Source organism: Rosa chinensis, chromosome 1 (assembly GCF_002994745.2).
Source record: "Rosa chinensis cultivar Old Blush chromosome 1, RchiOBHm-V2, whole genome shotgun sequence".
Taxonomy (NCBI): domain Eukaryota; kingdom Viridiplantae; phylum Streptophyta; class Magnoliopsida; order Rosales; family Rosaceae; genus Rosa; species Rosa chinensis.
In genome coordinates this window covers 40,590,410-40,611,071 of record NC_037088.1, presented here as the reverse complement: position 1 = coordinate 40,611,071, position 20,662 = coordinate 40,590,410, and the positions used below count along the sequence as shown (strand labels likewise).

General features: G+C 40.2%; 1 protein-coding gene across 1 annotated transcript; it reads right to left on the bottom strand.

Moving 5' to 3' along the window:
- Nucleotides 1-9,745: 9,745 nt before the first annotated feature.
- LOC112174546 (nitrate regulatory gene2 protein-like) lies at nucleotides 9,746-15,090 on the bottom strand. The gene is given in 5 exon segments (XM_024312335.2): nucleotides 9,746-10,807; nucleotides 12,285-12,508; nucleotides 13,402-13,586; nucleotides 13,680-14,783; nucleotides 14,786-15,090. Coding segments are annotated over 5 exon segments (2,511 nt in total). The 5' UTR covers nucleotides 14,988-15,090; the 3' UTR covers nucleotides 9,746-10,011.
- Nucleotides 15,091-20,662: the final 5,572 nt, after the last annotated feature.

The window sequence follows — 20,662 nt, the reverse complement described above, 5'->3', positions numbered from 1 at the left end:
CCATTTTTTATTTTTTTTTTTGAGAGAAGATTTTATTAATAATCTCCAATGTCGGAACAGCACATATGTAGCACAACGGCAGATTCTGTTTAAGTATATTGGTATTGAGAGAGATTGATGAGAGAATTGTGTGTATTATTATTGAGAATAGGAGCCCTATATATAGGGATTACAAAGTGCTAGTTCTAATGTTACAAGGAATACCAATCCGTGTAGGATTGGGAAATCTAGAACCTTCTCTCCTATTGCTACTCCTAGTTTGATAAGGCACACTAAATCGATATTCCTTCAACACTCCCCCTTGTGCCGCTTCAAACTTGGTGGTGACGCTTTATCCGTTGCCTCGTTAAAAACCTTGCCAGGTAACAAAAAACCCTGTGGGATAAAAATAACCCTGGTCAAAGGACAAAAAGAGCACAACACGTCCTTCACTCTTCGAGATCGAACATGTAGACATCATAACTCCCCCTGATGTCGATATCTCCCCCTGATTGCTACAATCGTGGGAGTTCGGATAACTTTCTCAATCCGATGCTCTTCACATGTTTCTCGAAGGTGGATTTAGGTAACGACTTAGTGAATAAGTCTGCTACATTATCCTCTGACCGGATTTGATTCACTTCAATCTTTAGAAGTGATTGTTGTTGCTGATTATAAAAGAACTTAGGCGATATATGCTTGGTGTTGTCACCCTTGATGAAACCTAACTTCATTTGCTCAATACAAGCTGCATTATCCTCATAAATGCATGTAGGTTCATCTGTGGTAGACTTCAAACCACAACTTCCTTGAATATGTCTAATTACAGACCTTAGCCATATACATTCACGAACGGCTTCATGTAGAGCAATAATCTCTGCATGATTCGAGGAAGTAGCAACAAGGGTCTGTTTTGTAGACCTCCAAGATATCGCAGTGCTTCCCATGGTAAAGACATAACCTGTTTGGGAGCGACCTTTGTGAGGGTCAGAGAAGTACCCTGCATCAGCAAAACCCATCAAGACATCATTGTCGTTTTGATGGAGGGAGATAGGAGGACGCCGGCCACCATGAGCGGAGGCGGTGCAGACGGCGGCAACATGGCCGGCGGCCATTCCATGGACGGGGGCGTTTTTCCTTTTAGGGTTCGATCCCAACTTTCCGTCCTTCATTTTCTCTCTGTAGGGATAGAATAGGCCCATATCAATCGTACCTCTTAGGTATCGAAAGATGGTCTTTACACCAATCCAATGACGGCGTGTTGGCGCAGAGCTATGTTGAGCTAACAAGTTCACTGCGAATGAGATATCCGGTCTTGTGCATTGAGCTAAGTACAATAATGCGCCTATTGCACTCAAATAGGGCACTTCGGCCTCTAATGGCTCTTCGTCCTCATCCCTTGGACGAAACGGATCTTTTCCGGGCTCAAGACTACGGCCGATCATGGGAGTACTCGTAGGCTTCGCTTTATCTTCATTAAAGCGCCTTAGAATTTTCTGAGTATATGCAGACTGATGGATCAAAATCCCATCACTACGGTGCTCGAGTTCTAAACCGAGACAAAACCGTGTTTTCCCAAGATTTTTCATCTCAAATTCGGATTTCAAGTATTTAGCAGTTTCCTTCAACTCATCTAGAGTTCCAATTAGGTTCATGTCATCGACATAAACTGCTACGATTGCAAATCAGGAACTTGTTCTTTTAATGAACACGCATGGGCATATTTCATTGTTAATATATCCCTTCCCAATCAAGTAGTCACTTAGACGGTTATACCACATCCGTCCGGATTGTTTTAATCCATATAGTGAGCGTTTTAATCTTATTGAAAACGCGCTCCGTGGTTTAGAGCCACTTGATTTGGGTAATTGAAGTCCATTTGGAACCTTCATATATATCTCTGAATCTAGAGCCCCATAGAGATATGCTGTAACCACATCCATAAGCTGCATGTCAAGTTTTTTCGGAAACTACCAAACTGACAAGGTAGCGGAACGTTATCACGTCCATTACGGGAGAATATGTCTCCTCGTAGTCGATTCCAGGGCGTTGTGAGAAACCTTGCGCCACAAGGCGGGCTTTGTATCTTACCACCTCATTTTTCTCATTACGCTTTCTAACAAAGACCCATTTATGGCCAACAGGCTTTACATTTGGGGTGTCTGCGTTACAGGCCCAAATACCTGTCTCTTTGTTAGTGAATCCAATTCAACCTGGATCGCATCTTTCCATTTAGGCCAATCCGCTCTTCGTTGACATTCTTCAACAGAGCGAGGTTCGATATCATCAAATTCTATAATTCCTTTTGCAATATGATATGCAAATGCATCATCAATCACCATAGAATTTCTATCCATCATCTCATGTACACTAGTGTAATTTATGGAGATCTCTCTATTCTCTGGAGTTGGTTCTGACATTGGAGCGTCCCCCAATGATGTCTCTTGGACATAACTATAATCCGGAATATTCTCATGAGATGGATTATTTACATCGATGATTAATGGATTATTTTGTGCCAAACTCGCTTTCTTTATTGGGCGAGAATCCATCGAACCTATTGGCCTCCCGCGCTTCCTGGCAGGAGCCGTGGGCCTAGCCACAACGTCACTACCACTGTGGACGTTGGCGCCATGCTCAAGTGCCCTTGAGGTGGCATAATGTCCTCTAATTTTAGGGACATCAATCCTTGCAGGCACATTTGCAGCAGGTATGTGTGATCTCGTCACTTTAGCGATATCAGAAAACGCATCAGGCATCGATTCTGCTACGTTCTGAAGATCGAGAATTCTCCGCACTTCAATTTCAGACTGTGCGGTTCGGGGATCAAGATGAGACAGAGTGGGGACAGACCACGACAATTCCTGTCGTTCCTGTTGAACATTTATGTTCTTATCTCCCCCTAACGACGGGAAGACTGTCTCATCGAAGTGACAATCCGCAAATCTTGCGGTAAAGAGATCGCCTGTCAAGGGTTCTAAATAGCGGACAATGGTTGGAGAATCATATCCAACATAAATGCCTAATCGTCGTTGAGGACCCATTTTGGTGCGCTGTGGCGGCGCAAGAGGCACATAAACTGCACACCCAAATATGCGTAAGTGTGAGACATTAGGCTCATACCCAGTCACCATCTGGGACGCAGAAAAGGGTTGAGTGGCAGTGGGCCTCAGACGAATAAGCACAGCTGCATGCAATATTGCATAGCCCCAAGCAGAAATAGGGAGATTGGTGCGCATCACCAATGCTCGAGCAACCATTTGTAGTCGTTTAATGGTGGCTTCTGCGAGACCATTTTGGGTATGAACATGAGGAACAGGATGTTCAACATCAATCCCAATGGACATGCAATAATCATCAAAAGTCTTTGATGTAAACTCCCCAGCATTGTCTAATCTTATAGACTTAATGGGATGATCAGGGTGGTGAGCCCGTAACTTAATTATTTGTGCTAGGAGTTTAGCAAATGCAGCATTCCTTGTGGACAATAGCATGACATGTGACCAGCGTGTCGATGCATCAACCAATACCATAAAATATCGAAATGGTCCGCATGATGGTTGAATAGGTCCACAAATATCACCTTGGATTCTTTGCAAGAATGGTATATTTTCTTTGGTGTCCTTTGCATAGGATGGTCTCGATCCTAACTTTGCTAAAGAGCATGCTTTGCAGAACGGATAATGGGCTCTAGAAACAACCAATGAGGATTTTGGTTGAGCCATGAAGTCACAATGGACTTTAGAAGTAGAATTTTGAGTCAGAGGAGCAGAGGTGGCGTCAAAGCCACCCTCGGCGGCTAGTGGTGGCCGGACTTGAAGGGGGAAGGCGCCGTGAGGCGCAGGTGCTCCTCCTCGATCCAAATTTCGAGTTTTACTTCCTTTTGTTCTGAAAAAGGGATATCCGTGTGAAGTCTTTAATATACGGATCATCATGTCACGACCTGGGTGTCCCAAACGGTCGTGCCAAAGCCTATACGTGTCGGAATCCCATAAATCATCTCTCATGACATGGTTGGATTCAATGACTCGAATAGTGGTTGCATACAACCCACTAGAGCGACACATAAGTTTCTCTAATACTCGTTTATGTCCGTAGTCATTAGAGGTGATGCAAAGGAACTCTTGTCCATTCTCACAATGTGTTTCCACATGAAAACCATTGGCTCTTATATCTTTGAAATAATAAAGTTCAAAAAACATGTCTACGACATGAGATAAAATAAATCGATACTTTATTAATAATATCCAATGATGACACCAAAGTTTCGTGACCATAATCTAATCCAATATAAAAATCAAATCGTAGACAAATCGTAGTCACTCTATCCGTTCGGTAATTTCAATTTAGTTGTGACCAGGTAAGGTAAGGCGAGATTTTGGTGGAGCGTTGCTCACTTTTAAAACCGTTCTCTCATATCAAACCTTGCCTAGACATCACAAGTACTCTTGAGTACGCCTAGAGGGAAAGAGTTAATACAATAAGTCATTTTATTGATTTAAGGCATAATTGCCATTACATAATTCTTGGAAAAGTAAAGGACTATACTAATCAAAATCTGCAGCATCCTTGTGCAATTCTTTGTCAGATTTGAAGTCCGCTATGGTGAGATTGACGTTGGCATCATCACCATCTTCTTCTATATTTTCGGCAAAATTGGCTTCATGCTCTCTGAAGTCTCTAAATGCCTTGTAATGCGCAGCCAATTGTTTGCTTGCTTTGCATTGTTTGAACCAGTGCTCACTAGATCCACATCGATGACACATGTCATTGTGATTTCCTCCCTTTAATTGAGGTGCATTGTTTGCACTTGGGTGGCGTCCCCTATAGGAGTTGGCGCCATTCCCACGGCCTTGGGTGGTTCCTCCACGTCCTGGAGCCCCACGGCCTCCTCTCCCACGTTGCCATGTATTGCCACGTGATCGTCCTTCATTCTGACGAGTACCTTCCTTTGTAGGGCGGTTATATGGACCAGAACGTCCGTTGTGTCCCTTATTCTTAGGGTTCCGCTCCTTGCGCCCTCCTTTGGGTACATTATTATAATTCGCCTCATGAACGCTCTTAGTTCCGATAGGCCTTGAATTATAATTTTTCACGAGGATATTATCATGCTTTTCAGCTACAGACATAATATTAATTAGCTGATGAAACCTCGTGAGCCGTCCAGTATTGAATTCAGTTCGGTATTGCTTTGATAGCAAAATAGCTGAGACGGGGAAGGTGGAGAGAGTTTTCTCAATTGGTTCTTGCTCTGTGACAGTTTGTCCACAGAACCCCAACATGGTTTTGAGGCGAAGAACTTCTGAATTATATTCAGCTACAGACTTGAAATTAGTAAATCGTAGATTGTTCCATTGAACTTTCAAGTCAGGGAGGAGGGTATCCTTTACATTACCAAAACGCTCCTCTAGCGCAACCCATAATTCTCTAGCATCCTTGATTGCCATGTACTCCAATCGGAGTGATTTATCCATGTGGCGCCTTATCAAAATAAGGGCGGTGGCATTATTCGTAGCCGTACGCTCGAATAAGAGATCTGGATTTGGTGCCTGAATTACGGGTAGGATCCCTTTTGAAGTGAGATGATTCTCAACATCCGTGACCCAACTATGATATTCAGAGCCAGTTGAGTCAAGGATAGGAAAGTCAAGTCTTGACATCCTGAAATAAGAAGAAGAAATATATTAGTCTCGGAGTTAAAACTTCCACGACGACTAAATATTAAGATTTCCGAGCTATGCTACCAAGAAATCGATTTCCAAGAAAATTGGATTAGACCGAAACAGTGATGTTTAAATGGTCAAAATCTATGCTCACGAACGCTCTTAGTCCGTAGCTTACGAACGCTCTTAGTTCGTTAAATCGATGCTTACGGACGCTCTTAGTCTGAAGTCTTACGAACGCTCTTAGTTCGTTAAATTGCGTGAATCCCCACGATTCCGCTTTTCAAGAATCGAACCCACGTTATAAGAAAGGTGGGATGTAGAAGAAGGGAGGTTTTCAAGTCCCCGAGAAAAGAAGAAATATTTAAATTTCGAATTATAGGAACTTCAAAACTTACTCTTTTGAATACTTACTTGTTGAAAATTCGGAGCAGATTCTGTTCTGAACAGCTTGTACTTCGATTGGTGTACAGATCTCAATATAACTCCGATAAGGCTGAAATTCGGAGGTTAGATGGAAGAGACAGAGACGAACAACTTTGATGAAGAAAGTTTTTCTATCTGAGCTTCCGAACTAGACGTTTCGAGGCTTGCAAGAAGACGGATGTGCACAGGAACAGGAAAAAGATGCAGTGGGTGTGCGTTGGCTTGTTTGCGCAGCAGTGATGCTTCGATGGCAGCAGGCTGGAACGCAGGGCTGCAGGAAGGGGGGCAGCAGGGGCTGCTGTGCAAGGTTGCAAGCGCACGGGCGCGCGGGCTGCAGCGAAGGCTCGGCTAGCTCGGGCTAGGGGCTGCTTTGTGAATGAGTTTTGGTTTTCTGTTTTGTGGTAAGAGTCGTGCTGATAACGTGTTTAAGTATATTGGTATTGAGAGAGATTGATGAGAGAATTGTGTGTATTATTATTGAGAATAGGAGCCCTATATATAGGGATTACAAAGTGCTAGTTCTAATGTTACAAAGAATACCAATCCGTGTAGGATTGGGAAATCTAGAACCTTCTCTCCTATTGCTACTCCTAGTTTGATAAGGCACACTAAATCGATATTCCTTCAACAGATTCAAAATTTTTGTTAGATGAGACAAGACTAAAATTAATTCAGTGATCATTTTTATTTTTAAAGATGGAAAGAAATTACATTACTAATTTACAAGTAATAATTGAAATCACCTGACAACATGAAATTTTTCTTTCTAAGAAAAATGAATCTTACCAAATCGTGAATTTTTTTTTTTTTGACCGGTGAAACGGTTCATTATATTAAGAAAACAACTAAAATGGTCGGAATAGTACATACACAGATACACCAATACACGACAAAGGCATCTAGCCTACGTTAATCTACAACTTCTTAAACAATAAAGTACAAAGTCTATTAGTTAACAAAAGCACTTCGCCTTTAAAGGAAAAATATAAGTTGTTATCTACTCCCACCGTGCACTCAATTATCATACCAGTGTACTTACATGAGCATTTGCCAAAGCATAATTAGCTATAATAAGCCACGCTCATACTACCGCCAGCGGGACCAACGACCACCAACGGTGTGACCTACGGAAGCACCACCAAGCAGGCCACTACCTGAGCTCCGGCTCACCCCCAGATCACCTCTGAGGCGCCGCCACATGGTGCTTCAAGACAGCCTCGCTGAAGCATCAGAATCTGAAAATTGAAGCATATCAGTCCCACATCGAAAATAAGGAAGAGATCAGTCTTTTCCCCACCTATAAAAGGTCCACCCACTCATCTCTCCTCATTAATTATGCATTTACTACTTATCTACTGTTATTCTGTCAATATAAATACATTAACTAATTTAGGCATCGGAGAAGAGAAAATCGCCCAAAGCGGTATTCCTCTGACGCCCTTTGTATTTTACTTGACAGATAGCGGAAGCTCTGAGAATATCGCAAATAGCGGTCCGCCCATCGGACCAGCGTTAACCGAGGTTTAGCTACCGCTGAATCTCAGACATTTACAACAAGATATATGTAACATTTCCAAGAAGACATGTCGAAAAACTTCGGCTAAAATAGACTAGACAAACTCGATCTACTAAGCAAGAACAACCTACTTCCCCCGTAGAGTTGGACTTCCCAGAGTCCTTGGATGCCAAAGCACCCTCCTTAATAGTCCAGCCAAACCAAACCATAGTGCTTGGCCCAAAAGTCGGCCCAATAATAGTGAAGAAGGTCAACCCAATTGTCAGCAATAGGGTTCAGAGTTGAACCCACTCCAAATAATGACCCAAGAACCAAGATTGTTGCCGCCCTACGTGACCATCGGCTCCGTCCACAGCTGGTCATTCCCCTTTACCACGAGAAAGTAACCTGGTCGGAACTAGGTTGGTGCACAGAGATTCGAGGTTAGGCTTGTTCCCCTCCTTTGAGAAGGCACCACTGCATAAACCCCCTCCTTTGGGGGAGAGAGAGAGCTCTCAGTCATTTTCATTGACAGCATATGAATCCGCCCTTCATAGACACTGACTTATGCATAATTTTATGACCTAGTACAAATGAATGGAACAAATGCCACTCATTACATAAAAAACAATTCTTAGGTTCACTCCAGGGTGAATGAGCATATTCACCTCCGTTGTCGATTAACATATTTTTACTTAATAAATTTATAATCCAACAGTCTATATCTCAAATTATCCTTTAAAGATCATCTCTGTAAACAATCAATCGAATCGGAAATCGTTTAGTTATCTAATTGAATCAAACAAATTGATGGATCTAACAACACGTACTACTACTATAATGAACCATCCATGTATTTTATAGAAATGAGCAACTAAAAGGTCTTCAATTTGATTGATTTTTTTACATATATAAAGATTACGTTATACAACATGAATAGTTGGATTAAAAAATTATAAAGTTATTATGCGTTAATCGCAAGAGATGGTGAATTTGCTCATTCACCCCTAGAGGTGAACCTAAGAATTGTTCTTACATAATTTCACTCGACTTTATCACCTTTAAATCAAAAGATAAAACAAGACCTCGATGTATTAAACTAAATGGAGAAACCCACAAAAAGCATTAAAACAACTCAAGCTTAGGACCAATTCCGAACCCAAGCCCCTTTGTTGATGAGCCCAAGCCCATCCCTAAACCAGGGCGGTGCAAAGAGATCCTCAGCTTCTCCACACCACCAAAGCCGAAAAGAAGAGCCAAGAACCAGCACTCAACTTGGCCCTCGGTCACCATCCACCGATTAGCTTCGCTAAGACACCAGTCTGCCAAGGGAAAAGTAAAAGTATATTGTAAAAACAGAAAAGAAAATGAAAGGTTTGAAGACCAAGTAAAACACCATAGAGGGAATGTAGGAAAGGTGCCCTACCCTAAAGATGAAAATTACTTGGCCTTCAATTTTAAAAGTTCTTGAAATAATTGAACAGTATCTAGAGGACCACAACACATGGGCTACGTTTATCTTTTGATGATCCATCCATTTTGTTGTTGATGATATAATAATATCTGATCTTTTTCTCATATGCTTCAAACTTGAAAGTATGTCATACTTCAGATTTATTACTATTGAGCCCAAGTATAAATTGACAAAGTTATGATATATGACATTTATTTTTTCGAGTTTCATTGAGTTTTTTGTGTTTGTACGACTAATGAGACTATAAAACAATATATAATCATTTTTTCACAAGAGCACATTTCTCATAAATTTTTTTTTTAAAAAAATTACTGCAGGTGTTTTTGGCAAGAGTTTACTCGAATTTAGATTCAAAGTCCGAATCACCTCTCGATACTCCTTTGTAACCCAAAAAGAAGAAGCATCAATTTCTAACTACCAAAAAGTACAGACCTACGGTGAAGTAGTGAACCATGGTTTGATTAGTGTCACTCTCTATTAGCTTGGATCCAAGATATGCAATGCTAGATCCTAGATTGCAGCCGGCCAAGTCAACTGTCTGGATTTGGAAACAGATTGGATGCTCTCTCCTGAATCTTATCTGGATTATATAATCAACAGCTACAGAAGAATCTCAGTTATGACTTATGTCTGATTTTAAAACAAGGAAATACAGAAGAACATACAAACTCAAGGGGGAAGAGATGAAAGAAATTAAGAAAGAACAAAGAGAGAAGAAAAGCACGTATATTTATTGGTAATGCTGAAAAACAGCGAAGCTCGGGTTTCAACAATCTGAGCAGTTTCCTGTACAGAAGCTTTAGACATTTTCCTTCCTTCCAATTGCAAAAAGGATTTGCAAAAATCACAAAACTCCATATATATACATGTTGAAACCCCCCAAAAAGAATACTACTAACAATATGAGCCCCAGCCAAAAAATCCCAGCTCTATAATTTAACTTCCAACTTACCACAAAACCACAGGCACGATAACTATGATCCATTATTGATGGAGTAGGAACGAGTACAAACTGAATTGAGTGCCTCTGTAAATAACCCAGAAAAACTGGTCAGTGCTTGAAAAACCCCTGGCAACCCTGTTTGAAGGTTGTTTAGAGTCATTGCTCTAGTCACCTCCACTGCCTTTGAATGCCTACTCATTTCTTCTTCAACCCGCCTCTGGGAGGTTGCAAGTTCAGATTTCTTTTCAGCAAGCGGGTCACGAGCATCCAAACCTTGCCCGTTATCAGGCCCTGAATCAGGAAGTCCAATACCAACCATGGAGTAGGAATTATAGAACTTCTTCTCAATGTTCCGCACAGAAGAAGCCTTCTTTTCAAGCTCCTTGGATGCAGCTTCAGTTCTTTTTTTGATCTTCAGCTCTTCACTTTGTTTTATGGAGATTACGTGGACAACATTGATGAAGCTCTTGATAGCCTCTGAAGCCACTGTGTCAGGGACACGGTCAAGTGCATGCTTCCACTCGTCGCAGAAGAAATATACATCAGAAGGCTCATTGTTGCCGGTGAAGGTGTCATTGTTAACAGGAAGAAGGCTGAGCTTGAACCAACCATGAACAGACTGGATAAAGTCCCGCTTGAACTTTATTAAGCGGCAAAAGCTGGAGTGCCAGGCAGAAACAGCTGATTCCAAGTCACGAGTCGCCTGGCGGTGCAGTTCGGAGGTTGCGTCACCCTTGGATGACCGGTTCACAAGTCCCCTAACTTGCTGTACAATGTTGTTCTGGACTTCATGGTACTGGTGCATTGATTTCCACATGTACATAAACCTGCATTTGGTACATCAGACACATAAATATACATTTCAAATGCAGACTACTAAGCTAAGCCCTACTAAGTGTAGAACCAGCAGTACACAAAACAGTTTCGTCAAAAGATTCAAACTAGTTTATCCTATAATTCCACATAAATGATGGAAATGCATCGGAAGATGGTGCCAATAAGGGTTCATGAATTTATCTAATGAAAGTAATAACATTCAATTCTACCTTAGAATCTTGGATTGTCCCAATTGTTACTGGAAAGAAAAACTAATGTACTGTACCAAAAAAGAAAGACTTTTTAAATGAGGAAGACTGGAGCTTTAGTAAGCAAAAAAGCTAACACATAAGTTCTACCTACCACATGCACTTCATTTAGCCTGTTAAGTTAAAAAAAAAAAAAACACAACCTGCAGGCTGCACAGAGCAATAACTATGACCACCTCAAGCTAGGAAAGTAAATGCAGAACTAAGACTAGAAGCACATCTGTCTTATCATCCTTTCTGGGCTATAGTTTGATTCTTGTCATTAAAACCCAATTACAAAACCACTCCAGATTAGCCAAGGTAGTTCAAGTAGCCCTTAATTGTCTCTGCACCAGCAAATTGATTATGATATCATTTATTACTTATTTATGGCCAATCATTGTAATATTCTTAGGACTCTTTCAGATAATTTGTGCTTGAGTTCCAGATAACTATTACTAGCTCTAAGCATCAAGGCCAATGGCCCCACAAGGAAAAAATATGGATACAACAGTGTACACTGGCAGTATGTAGGACTTTTGGTTCTTTAAGTCATCAAAATTCAAGCACCAGTAGATATGACACCAATTGCATACAACGAAACCTTGAAACTTGGGTAATCCCTGGATCCAGAACAGACAACTGTGGGCCATATCATAGTTAAAGTCCAACGCACCTAACTTGACATACAATAACTGTCCCAAAATGGGTCTGCAGATTAGGGGAAAGGAAACATGACCACCGGAAAGAAGTTTTTGGGGGCCAGTATGTAATTATAAGAGATACCCAGCAATTGGTCAGTCCAGTACAACAAGGCACATGTGGTTCCTGAAGGAGAGACCCATGTGGCACGGCGGAGCAATGACTCATAATGTTTGCAACTACCAAGTCAAAAGGACAGTTATCTATCTAGCTGTTTTCACACGAGAGAATATCAAATGTGCTAAATTGAGTAGACCAACCGAATATATGTTTTAACCATGAGGCTCTTTTAAGAGGCATTCCTTTTAATAGAACCAAAAGGGATCACAAATGGGACTACCTCACAATGTAATCTAATGAATCAAACCGGTCATTTGTCAAGACCCCATTCAAGATGGATCCCTAGAGAAAAGGACCACTCTTAAGATGGATCTTGATGTTTTAATATATGGGATGACTTCCAATATGTTTCATGGTTTGTGCACGAAAAGGAGCGTTTATATCAAAATCCAAGTTAATGAAAACAGAGTAGACTTACCCATGGCACAGCTCAACAAGCTGAGGAACAAGATCAGAGTCTCTAAGATCAATGATGGCAGTTGAGGTGGTTGAGACGGCCTGAGATGTGACAATAATTAGTGATTGCAGCCTCTTTATTGACGCCTTGGTCTTGTCTACCTTGATTTCGTCCTCTCCCTTGTACTCCTGATTTTGTAGTGAAGATAACTTCTTCTCATGTTCAATCTTGACACTTTCTCTAGCCTGAAATCCATTAGCAATTTGTTCGGTCAGTTTGAACCACATATGAGCACAAGCACTCACAGTAGCACCAGCAGGCACTAAAAGACATGAATAGTTAAAAGCACATCCAAATAAATGTCATATAACAAAATTTAAGATAAAGAACGCTCTTTAACTTATTTCGTGTTAAAAGGAGAACACTTTGACAAACCATAGCCAAAAAGTAATAAGATTTCAAATACTAATACAAATCTCTTCATAAAAACCCAGAAAAGGCATCTCCAAGCATAAAGAAGCTTTTCTAGTCGACCAAGCAAACAAAAACAAAAAAAAGGCTACACTAGCAAAGATGTCACTCTTTGCCAGCCAATAAATGCAGCTAATTTCTTTTCCAGGTAGCAAAGAAAAAAAAAAAAAAAGTGCGTCAACTTTAGCAAAGGAGTCTAGCTAGTAGCCTCACACGACAGGCCGGTCCACACATACAGTCCATATGACTCATTTTGATTAGATTAGAAGACTAATGAAGGAAGTCCTTGTCAATCTCACATGGTGCTGTCAATGGTATATCAGTCATTTTCACAAGCCATTACACATTCACAGCCAAATATGCTACATCTTGGGGCAAGACAACCGTCCAAATCAGAAACTATATCACAAAAGATGCACCCAGCAAAAGGTTGGCTTATTTTATGCCCAGCGCAATGCATGGACATTTTCGTCCATAAAGTCAAAAACTGCGGTGGATCAAAGCATCAACACAACTCTGTCATTGATGGCTACCCTTTTGTCTTAACTCTAATCTTAACTAGTATTTTACTATACAAGTATTCCCCTAACAAAACTAAACTAAGTCATTTCAATTAACTATGAAAATCAGAAATTAGTTACAAAATCGGAATTGGAAGTAAAAAAACCTTGACTTCCTGATAGAGCTTCTTCTCCCAAGCCAAAAGCCGCTCGAAGGTGGAACATAGACTCTTCGGACCGCCCTGTGCATTGAGCACTTCCGCGTCCAGCTGGTACTTCACCGCTAGCGGCGGCTTCGACGACCAAGTCGAGCTCAATGTGCTAAGCACACTACTTGAGTGATACACTTTCTCTGTAAAACCCAAAAATCACAACCATTAATTTATTTTTGGTTAATTTTGTAATTTAATTATAAAAGAAAAAAAAAAGTAAAAGAAAAACTTACTCTTGAGCTGCTTGAAGCTCCGATCAAGCTGGGCCCGGTTGGACTCGAGCATCTCGGAAACCTGGTCTCCGGCCGCCGCGGCGTTATCGAAATTCTCCTTGATCGCCTGCACAATCTCCTTCAAGTCTTTATGCCTCACCACCATTTTCATGTTCGAGATTTCACTGCTCCGGTAAGTACTCCCTTCCGACCCCTCCGACCTCATGCTCGGCGCGTACTTCGGCATCGTCTGGGCCGGCGGCACCGAGCCCGCGACCGACTCGGCCCGAACCGACGGGTCGAAATTGGACCGGGTCCCCATCTCGGATCTCGAATCCCTGTCGTCGTCTTCGTTTTCAGACGAGCTCGTGGTGCTGTAGCGATCGTGATCGCCCCACTCGCTGCAGTGGACCTCTTCTCTCTCCGACTGAGCGTACTTCTCCGACTGAGTCTTGGCCGGAGCTTTAGGGTTACGGTTGGGGACGAAGAAATCGTACTCTGATCTCTCGGTTTCGGACTGGGCGTACTTCTCCGACTGAGAATACGAGTGGTTTTGGCGGGCGGTGGGTTGGGATTTGGGCATGTTGTGGAAGTAATTGTATTCCGATGCCTCGGTTTCGGTTTCCGGCTCGGTGTTGTCGTCGTCGTCGGAATCGTCGAGGTGGTGGGATTGTTTGGACTCCTGCTCTCTCTGGTTGAAGAATTCGGAGTCCGGCGGCGACGGAGGGTAGAAATTCTCCCAATTCCACACGGAGGAGGCCTGCGACGGCGTGCTGGAGTACGTCGAGTTCGCCTGAAAGGCCGTCGGAAACCCGCCGCCGGTGAAGTTGGAGTTCTGGCTTCGGGGAGTGGAGGAGGGGCTGGTGTCGGAGAGTATGTGCGGGAGCTTCGGCCCCGGCGGAGGCTGTCTCCGGCGGCGGTGGCGGCGGGAGGAGGAGAGGGAGGAGTCGGAGAGGATGTGGGGGAGCTTGGAGCTGGCGATGGTGGGGAGAGCGGCGGAGGCGGCGGCGGGGGTGGAGGGAGGAGGGAGCTGGGAGGGCGGGACACGTGGGTGGAGGGGATTGGAGGAGGGAGGAGGAGGAGGAGAGGGGTTGGAAGTGGTGGTAGTAGGGTGGAGGAAGACGGCGGGGTTTGGTCGGAGATGGAGAGGGGTTCGAAGTTGGCGAAGGAGACGAGGGCGGAGCCGGTGAGGCGGAGGGAGCGGCAGTAGTCGGCGTGGGCGGCGGCGAGGTGGTGGCGGGCGAAGACGGCGTCTTTCATTAAACGGCGCCGGTCCTTGCACCGCCGCACAGTGTCCTCGTTGTCCAATTTGGACGCCGTGCAGCCCATAATGGGAAGAATGAGGAAAGATGACAAATTTTGAAGTGGGTTTTTGAAGTGTGGTGGGTTTTAAATGGAGGGAGTGGGAGTGGGAGTGGGAGTGAGAGTGAGAGGAGGAAGAAGGAAGAAGGAAGAAGAAGTTATAGTAGTTAAGCTTTTGTCGTCTGTTGGCTGTTGGGTGAGTGTTGTGGGATTTTTTTTTTTAACTTTTTTTTTAGTTTTTTTTTTAAAAATTATTTAGACAAAAAAGGTTTCTTTATTTTGAAATTTGATTTTTTCTGAAAAGGCAATTTCTGGGGTATCTTAGAGCGTCACTTACTTTAACTAAAAAAAAAAAAAAAAAAATCACCTTTTTTTAAATTTTTAGCTCTTTATTCTTTATTTTTAACGGTGAAAGAATCGAAATATGGTGTATGCATATCATGAAATTCTCATTTGAAGATGGGATTAAAGAATATGTGGGAATTATGCATGTTGTTTTCTTTATATATATATATTTGTTAAATGTGTGTATGTGTGATTTCTTCCTAAACAAAAAACAATGATTTACTGTCTTTTGGGTTAATCGAAGTGGTGAAGGATGATTAGCAGATTAGTTGTTATAATTATGAAATAGTTTACTTGCTATCTAAAAAAGGAAACCAAGTTTACTTAAAAGCTACTCAAAGAGATTTGATGTTCTTTTTTGGGGGCATAAACCCTTCTTAGATTAAATTTACGCAGAATTACACAAATGCTCATACGCAGAATTACACAAATGCTTATTCGATAGTTAAATTTTAGTCACTCAACTTCGATACCATATTTGATTTTAGTCATTTCGTCAATCTTTTCTGTTAAAGACTAGTAGATATCCACTATTTGGAGGATATTTTGGTAAGTGTTTAACTGTGTTTAATTACATATTTGACGGCAATGACTAAAGTGAATTGCAAAGTTAAATTTGATAATGATATTTTTGAGAAATTAATGACCAAACTATAGAATGAGGTGTAATTCAGTGACTATTTGTGTAATTTTTCCTTATGTATACGAATAATCTCATAAATAAAAGCTCTTCCAAATACATATAAGTACAACATTCGAAGGTATTAACGAGTAAGTTTAGATTTCTTTTGAACACCCTCATATTTCAACACATTTTTTATGGAAGAAGAAACTAATTTAACAGAATAATCACAAGGAGAAACCTCAGGGGCCAACACTAATATTGTCTAAATTAGAAGCACAAGCAGCTTTAGGAGTGAGACAATGATTCCAAGAGCAACTAGAGCAGAGCGAATACCAAGTGATTCAACAATTAAATTTGCTAGAATGTGATTGAAGGAAATATTACCTAAATATTAAGCAAACCGCTTGTTTTGTTTGAGATCATCTTTCCTAAAGGGGTTGCAAAAGTTCCATTGATACACTTTATTTAGCACTATAGATTCAACATGTCAACATTCTAGTTCGGGCTTTCCTCATTTTTCTTATAATGGTGTATTGTTTAGATGAGTTTATCTTATCCCTTTCAATTCCACCACATCCGAAAAATTTTCTTGATTGAGTTGATTTGATGTGATTTGTAACTCTGATTGATCGTGGTTTTTGATCATGAGGCTTGAATGACAAACTATCTTTCTATTCCACACAAAAAAAGAAAAAAAAAAAAACAGAGAACTTGAGAACGTACTAAATTGACCAGATGAGTAACAATATTTTCATCTTCCACTTTCAATTCTTCTCTAAATTCTGCGTGAAGAGATCATTTTTAATTTTCAGCTAATCTTTTCAATTACTTATGATGCGACTATTACAGTCTTATAGTCTTTGTACTGTTGTCCATACTTATAACTATACCCTCTGAAGACTCTTAAAGATGCTTAACCAAAGAGAAATTAAAACACATGCATACATGATATTTTATAATACCTTTGGTTCTTTCAACATGTTCATATTAAAATGTAGCATATACATTCACAAAATTAACAAATACTTCACATCGGAAAAAAAAAAAATGATAGCAGATACATTTACAAAATTACATCATTGATATGACCTGATTTTATAATTTTATTTTATTAATTTGTTCACATTAATGTATGATTTTGATAAGTACAAAAAAAAAATCAGTTATTTATTATAGTAAAAGAAAATTCATGGGTGGAAAAAAAATGTGCAGGTCAAAGCATTTTAGGTAAGTGAGAGTGGTAAATTTTATTTTAAATTGTAATTGCGGTAATGGTGTTTTTTTGTTTTGATGACAGGGTTAATGGTGTTTTATGTTGTGGGATTAATTTAGTTGGGGACAGAAAGATGAGGACAGGGTAGATCATCCCCAAATTGTGTGGGCCCATTCAGTTGATTATTGGGTCCAAATGAGTGTGTTCTTGGTGTTGGACTTTGTCACTAAGCTTAAATTATTAACTCTCTAATCCAAGAAAAACTTTGTAACATCAATTATTTTCTTCAAACGGTGTGCTTTAATTAACTGTGAAGTGCAAAGCTGTTTTCTGCTAGCTTTCAAATTATATCCCTTATAAAGGTAATAGTTCCAAACGTTTTGGTAGTGTTCTATAAATTGAAAAGGGATTTCAAGTTTGGCAACTAACATTCGATCCAAAATTCAAAACTAACATATTCTCTCTCAAAGTGGTGGCAAACTCTAGCACAGGGTTTTATCCTTCTAACAAGATTTGGTCACTCGGTGGTTGGCACTGTGTAGATTCGTAGATGGACCGTATGAGATATGGGTCGAGTTCTCTCTTTGGTTCTTTTCATTGGCTCGATTGAAGCACCTTGTCGGCTACTCCTGCTAAATTGGTTATGGTAGTCGGAAGTTGGTGTATTTGGCATTCTAGGAGGCATGTCACTACTGAGAATCCAGAGGGACAGCTTTTGTCCTAAAATTATTTGTTGTGTATGAACATATGAGAGGGTATGGTTTTACAGTATCATCAAACTATAATTTTTGTGAAAAGAATGTTACCCGCTACACTTTGCTCCTTGTTGTTTGGCTTCTTGTAGTTTATTTTTATTATCAATAAAAATAAAGCTTGCCTTCTTCCACTCAAAGAACAAAAATTGGATCCCGACATATTTTGTGCTCATATATATTGTTCCAACAAAACACCTAAAAAGTATTCTCGTTGACAACCCTTCAATAGATGGTTAAATACGTGCACTAATAATCTTACAAGTTGGCCTAACTCAAATGAAAATCAAACTATTAACACACTGTTCAAAGCAATCACAAAATCGGAAGTCTCAAAGGTACACAATTTCAAATAATCAAGTTTATGAATGTAATTCTAAGTCACACATATTCTCTTTATTTTTTTTAATGATATTTGAGTCCAAATTACTTTGTTATCATTTTCTCTTTATCTTTAGTAGTGGTTTTCAATAGCTTGCTTTTAGCTCAAAAATCTCAAATTGCAGTATGCTTCTAATTTTTGGTCTTTTTGTTTTTTCAGCAAACAACTGATTTTTGAGCTGATAGTCAAACTATTTCCCCCACTATAGTGAATAGCTCTGTGCTCATTTATATCCCATCTCTTTGTTTTTTCATCAATGAAAGTGCGACAGTTTTGGACAGTCCTGATCTACAATAATTTCTACTCATCTTAGATGGGGAAACATCCCATTACCTTTATTGCAAATTCATAAATCAAACTATTTCTTTGGTACGGTTCTTTATTTATAAAAGTTTCAAGAGAGAGCATCTCAAGCACTAGTCTAGCCATCCAGGTCTTTTCACTTTCTTGGCAAATTGTTTGCTACAATTCAAGCAAAACACTGTTTCATTACACAAGCAACTTTGAGAACCAATGCACCTGGCTAAATATGTTGGGGTATAAAGACAATATAATTCTACCTAAACCTAAAAGAGTCACTAAAATTCACACTTCAAATGATGAAATAATTGATGGTAGCAAAATAAGTCAAAAACAATGCTACAAAACAATTATAAGGAGTTGAAAATTTGGAAGGCAAAACTCTTCTGTTAAACTCATTATCTGTCGGATCGACTAATGAAGTGTCAATAGAGGTGAGACATGAAGCAATGTATTTTAATTGATGAGATGGACTCATCACGTGTAACGATCTCCCTCACCTAAGATTTTATGATTTGGAAGGGAGAAGATAGCATTGTTGTTAGGTCATTTACCAAACAAATTGATAGATACATTTGAGATTTGTTAATGCGCTTTCAACAATACTATCATCATCTTGGGGCATTCTATCATGATCAACATTTTTCAATTCTTGTGCTTTTGAAGGGAAACTAATTTGTTTCGCACGTAATCCATACAACGGCCAATGAATTGCTACTATCGATTTTGATATTTTTTTGGGATCTTAATAATATGAGGGGTACTGTAAATAAAAAATAAAAAATAAATAAAGAGTATTGTTTTTAACCACATGGTGTGAAATAAAAAATAAAAAATTATAAAGGGTATTGGTCGAGCTGCCTAGTATGGAACCCTCATGTTTAGGGTTCGAATCCCAACTCCCACCAATTTGTGGCCAATAGGTTTGAGGGGCCTTTGGGTTCGTGCGCCTACGGCGGGAAATTAGTCTGGTTTTGCTAGGATACTCTCGTGAATCTCGGTCTGAATACTGACGGAGTGGGTGTGTTACTAACTCGCTAACGTAATCGAGGTGACTTGTTACCTCACTCCTGATTTAAAAAAAAAAAAAAGTACTGTTTTTGTTAATGGGTTGAACGTGTCACGTAAAATGATCGCTTCCACCCAAATTATTGTTAGGCCATTTGCCAAGCAAGTAACAAATTGGTAGGTGCATTCAAGGTTGTTGATACACATTCAACCACTCAATCATCATCCTGGGGTCACTCTATCATGATCAAAAATTTTCAAGTCTTGGGCTCTTCCCATCTTTTTTGTATCACACACTCATTGTCTCATATTCTTTTCACAAAGCAAAACATTGCAAATTGCATAGAATCAAATAGCAGTAGAGTCGTGAAGCATATAACATAGATATTCTCCAGTAAGTGGGAAGCTTTTAAGAGACAAAAGCAAAGGCAATAGACATTATAGAGCAAAAACAAAGAACTTGACTGGTCGAGTGATTGAAAACTGTGAAAGGATTTTTTCTCCCAACTTTCTTCATGGTCTCACTGGACCCAACCATCTTAACCCAGACCACATGCATTCATACCCTTTTTTCTTTGAGAACCATTTCTGATGAGGAAAGTGTTACAACCAATCAGTATCTACGAATGGTAGCAGTGTATATAATCTAATATAGAACACAAATTGAATATATAATAGCAAATAATTAATAGAAATCAAAAAACTTTAATTCGAAATTGAATTTACTAACTTGATCAGATAGAGGCCTGCAGTGCAGTGACCTAAGACAGAAATTCGCCCCTACTTGTGCTGTAGATTCGGACGTCTATCTAGAGGATACAACTATCTGGTACAAGTTCTTGCACAAGAACTTGACCCTGACGAATTCTACTTTATGTTTCTCAGAATAACTTTTTGGAGGAGGAAGAAGAAGATTGATTGATCAATGACGACCGAAGGTCGTCCTCATATAGAACCCAAGACGAGGAGTTACGTCGGTTGCGTCGGCAGTTGTTTGACGTTGTTCAATTCAATCCGCTGCAACTGTTCGATTATATCCGAAATTCAAAACAGTAAAGCAAAAAAGAATATCATATT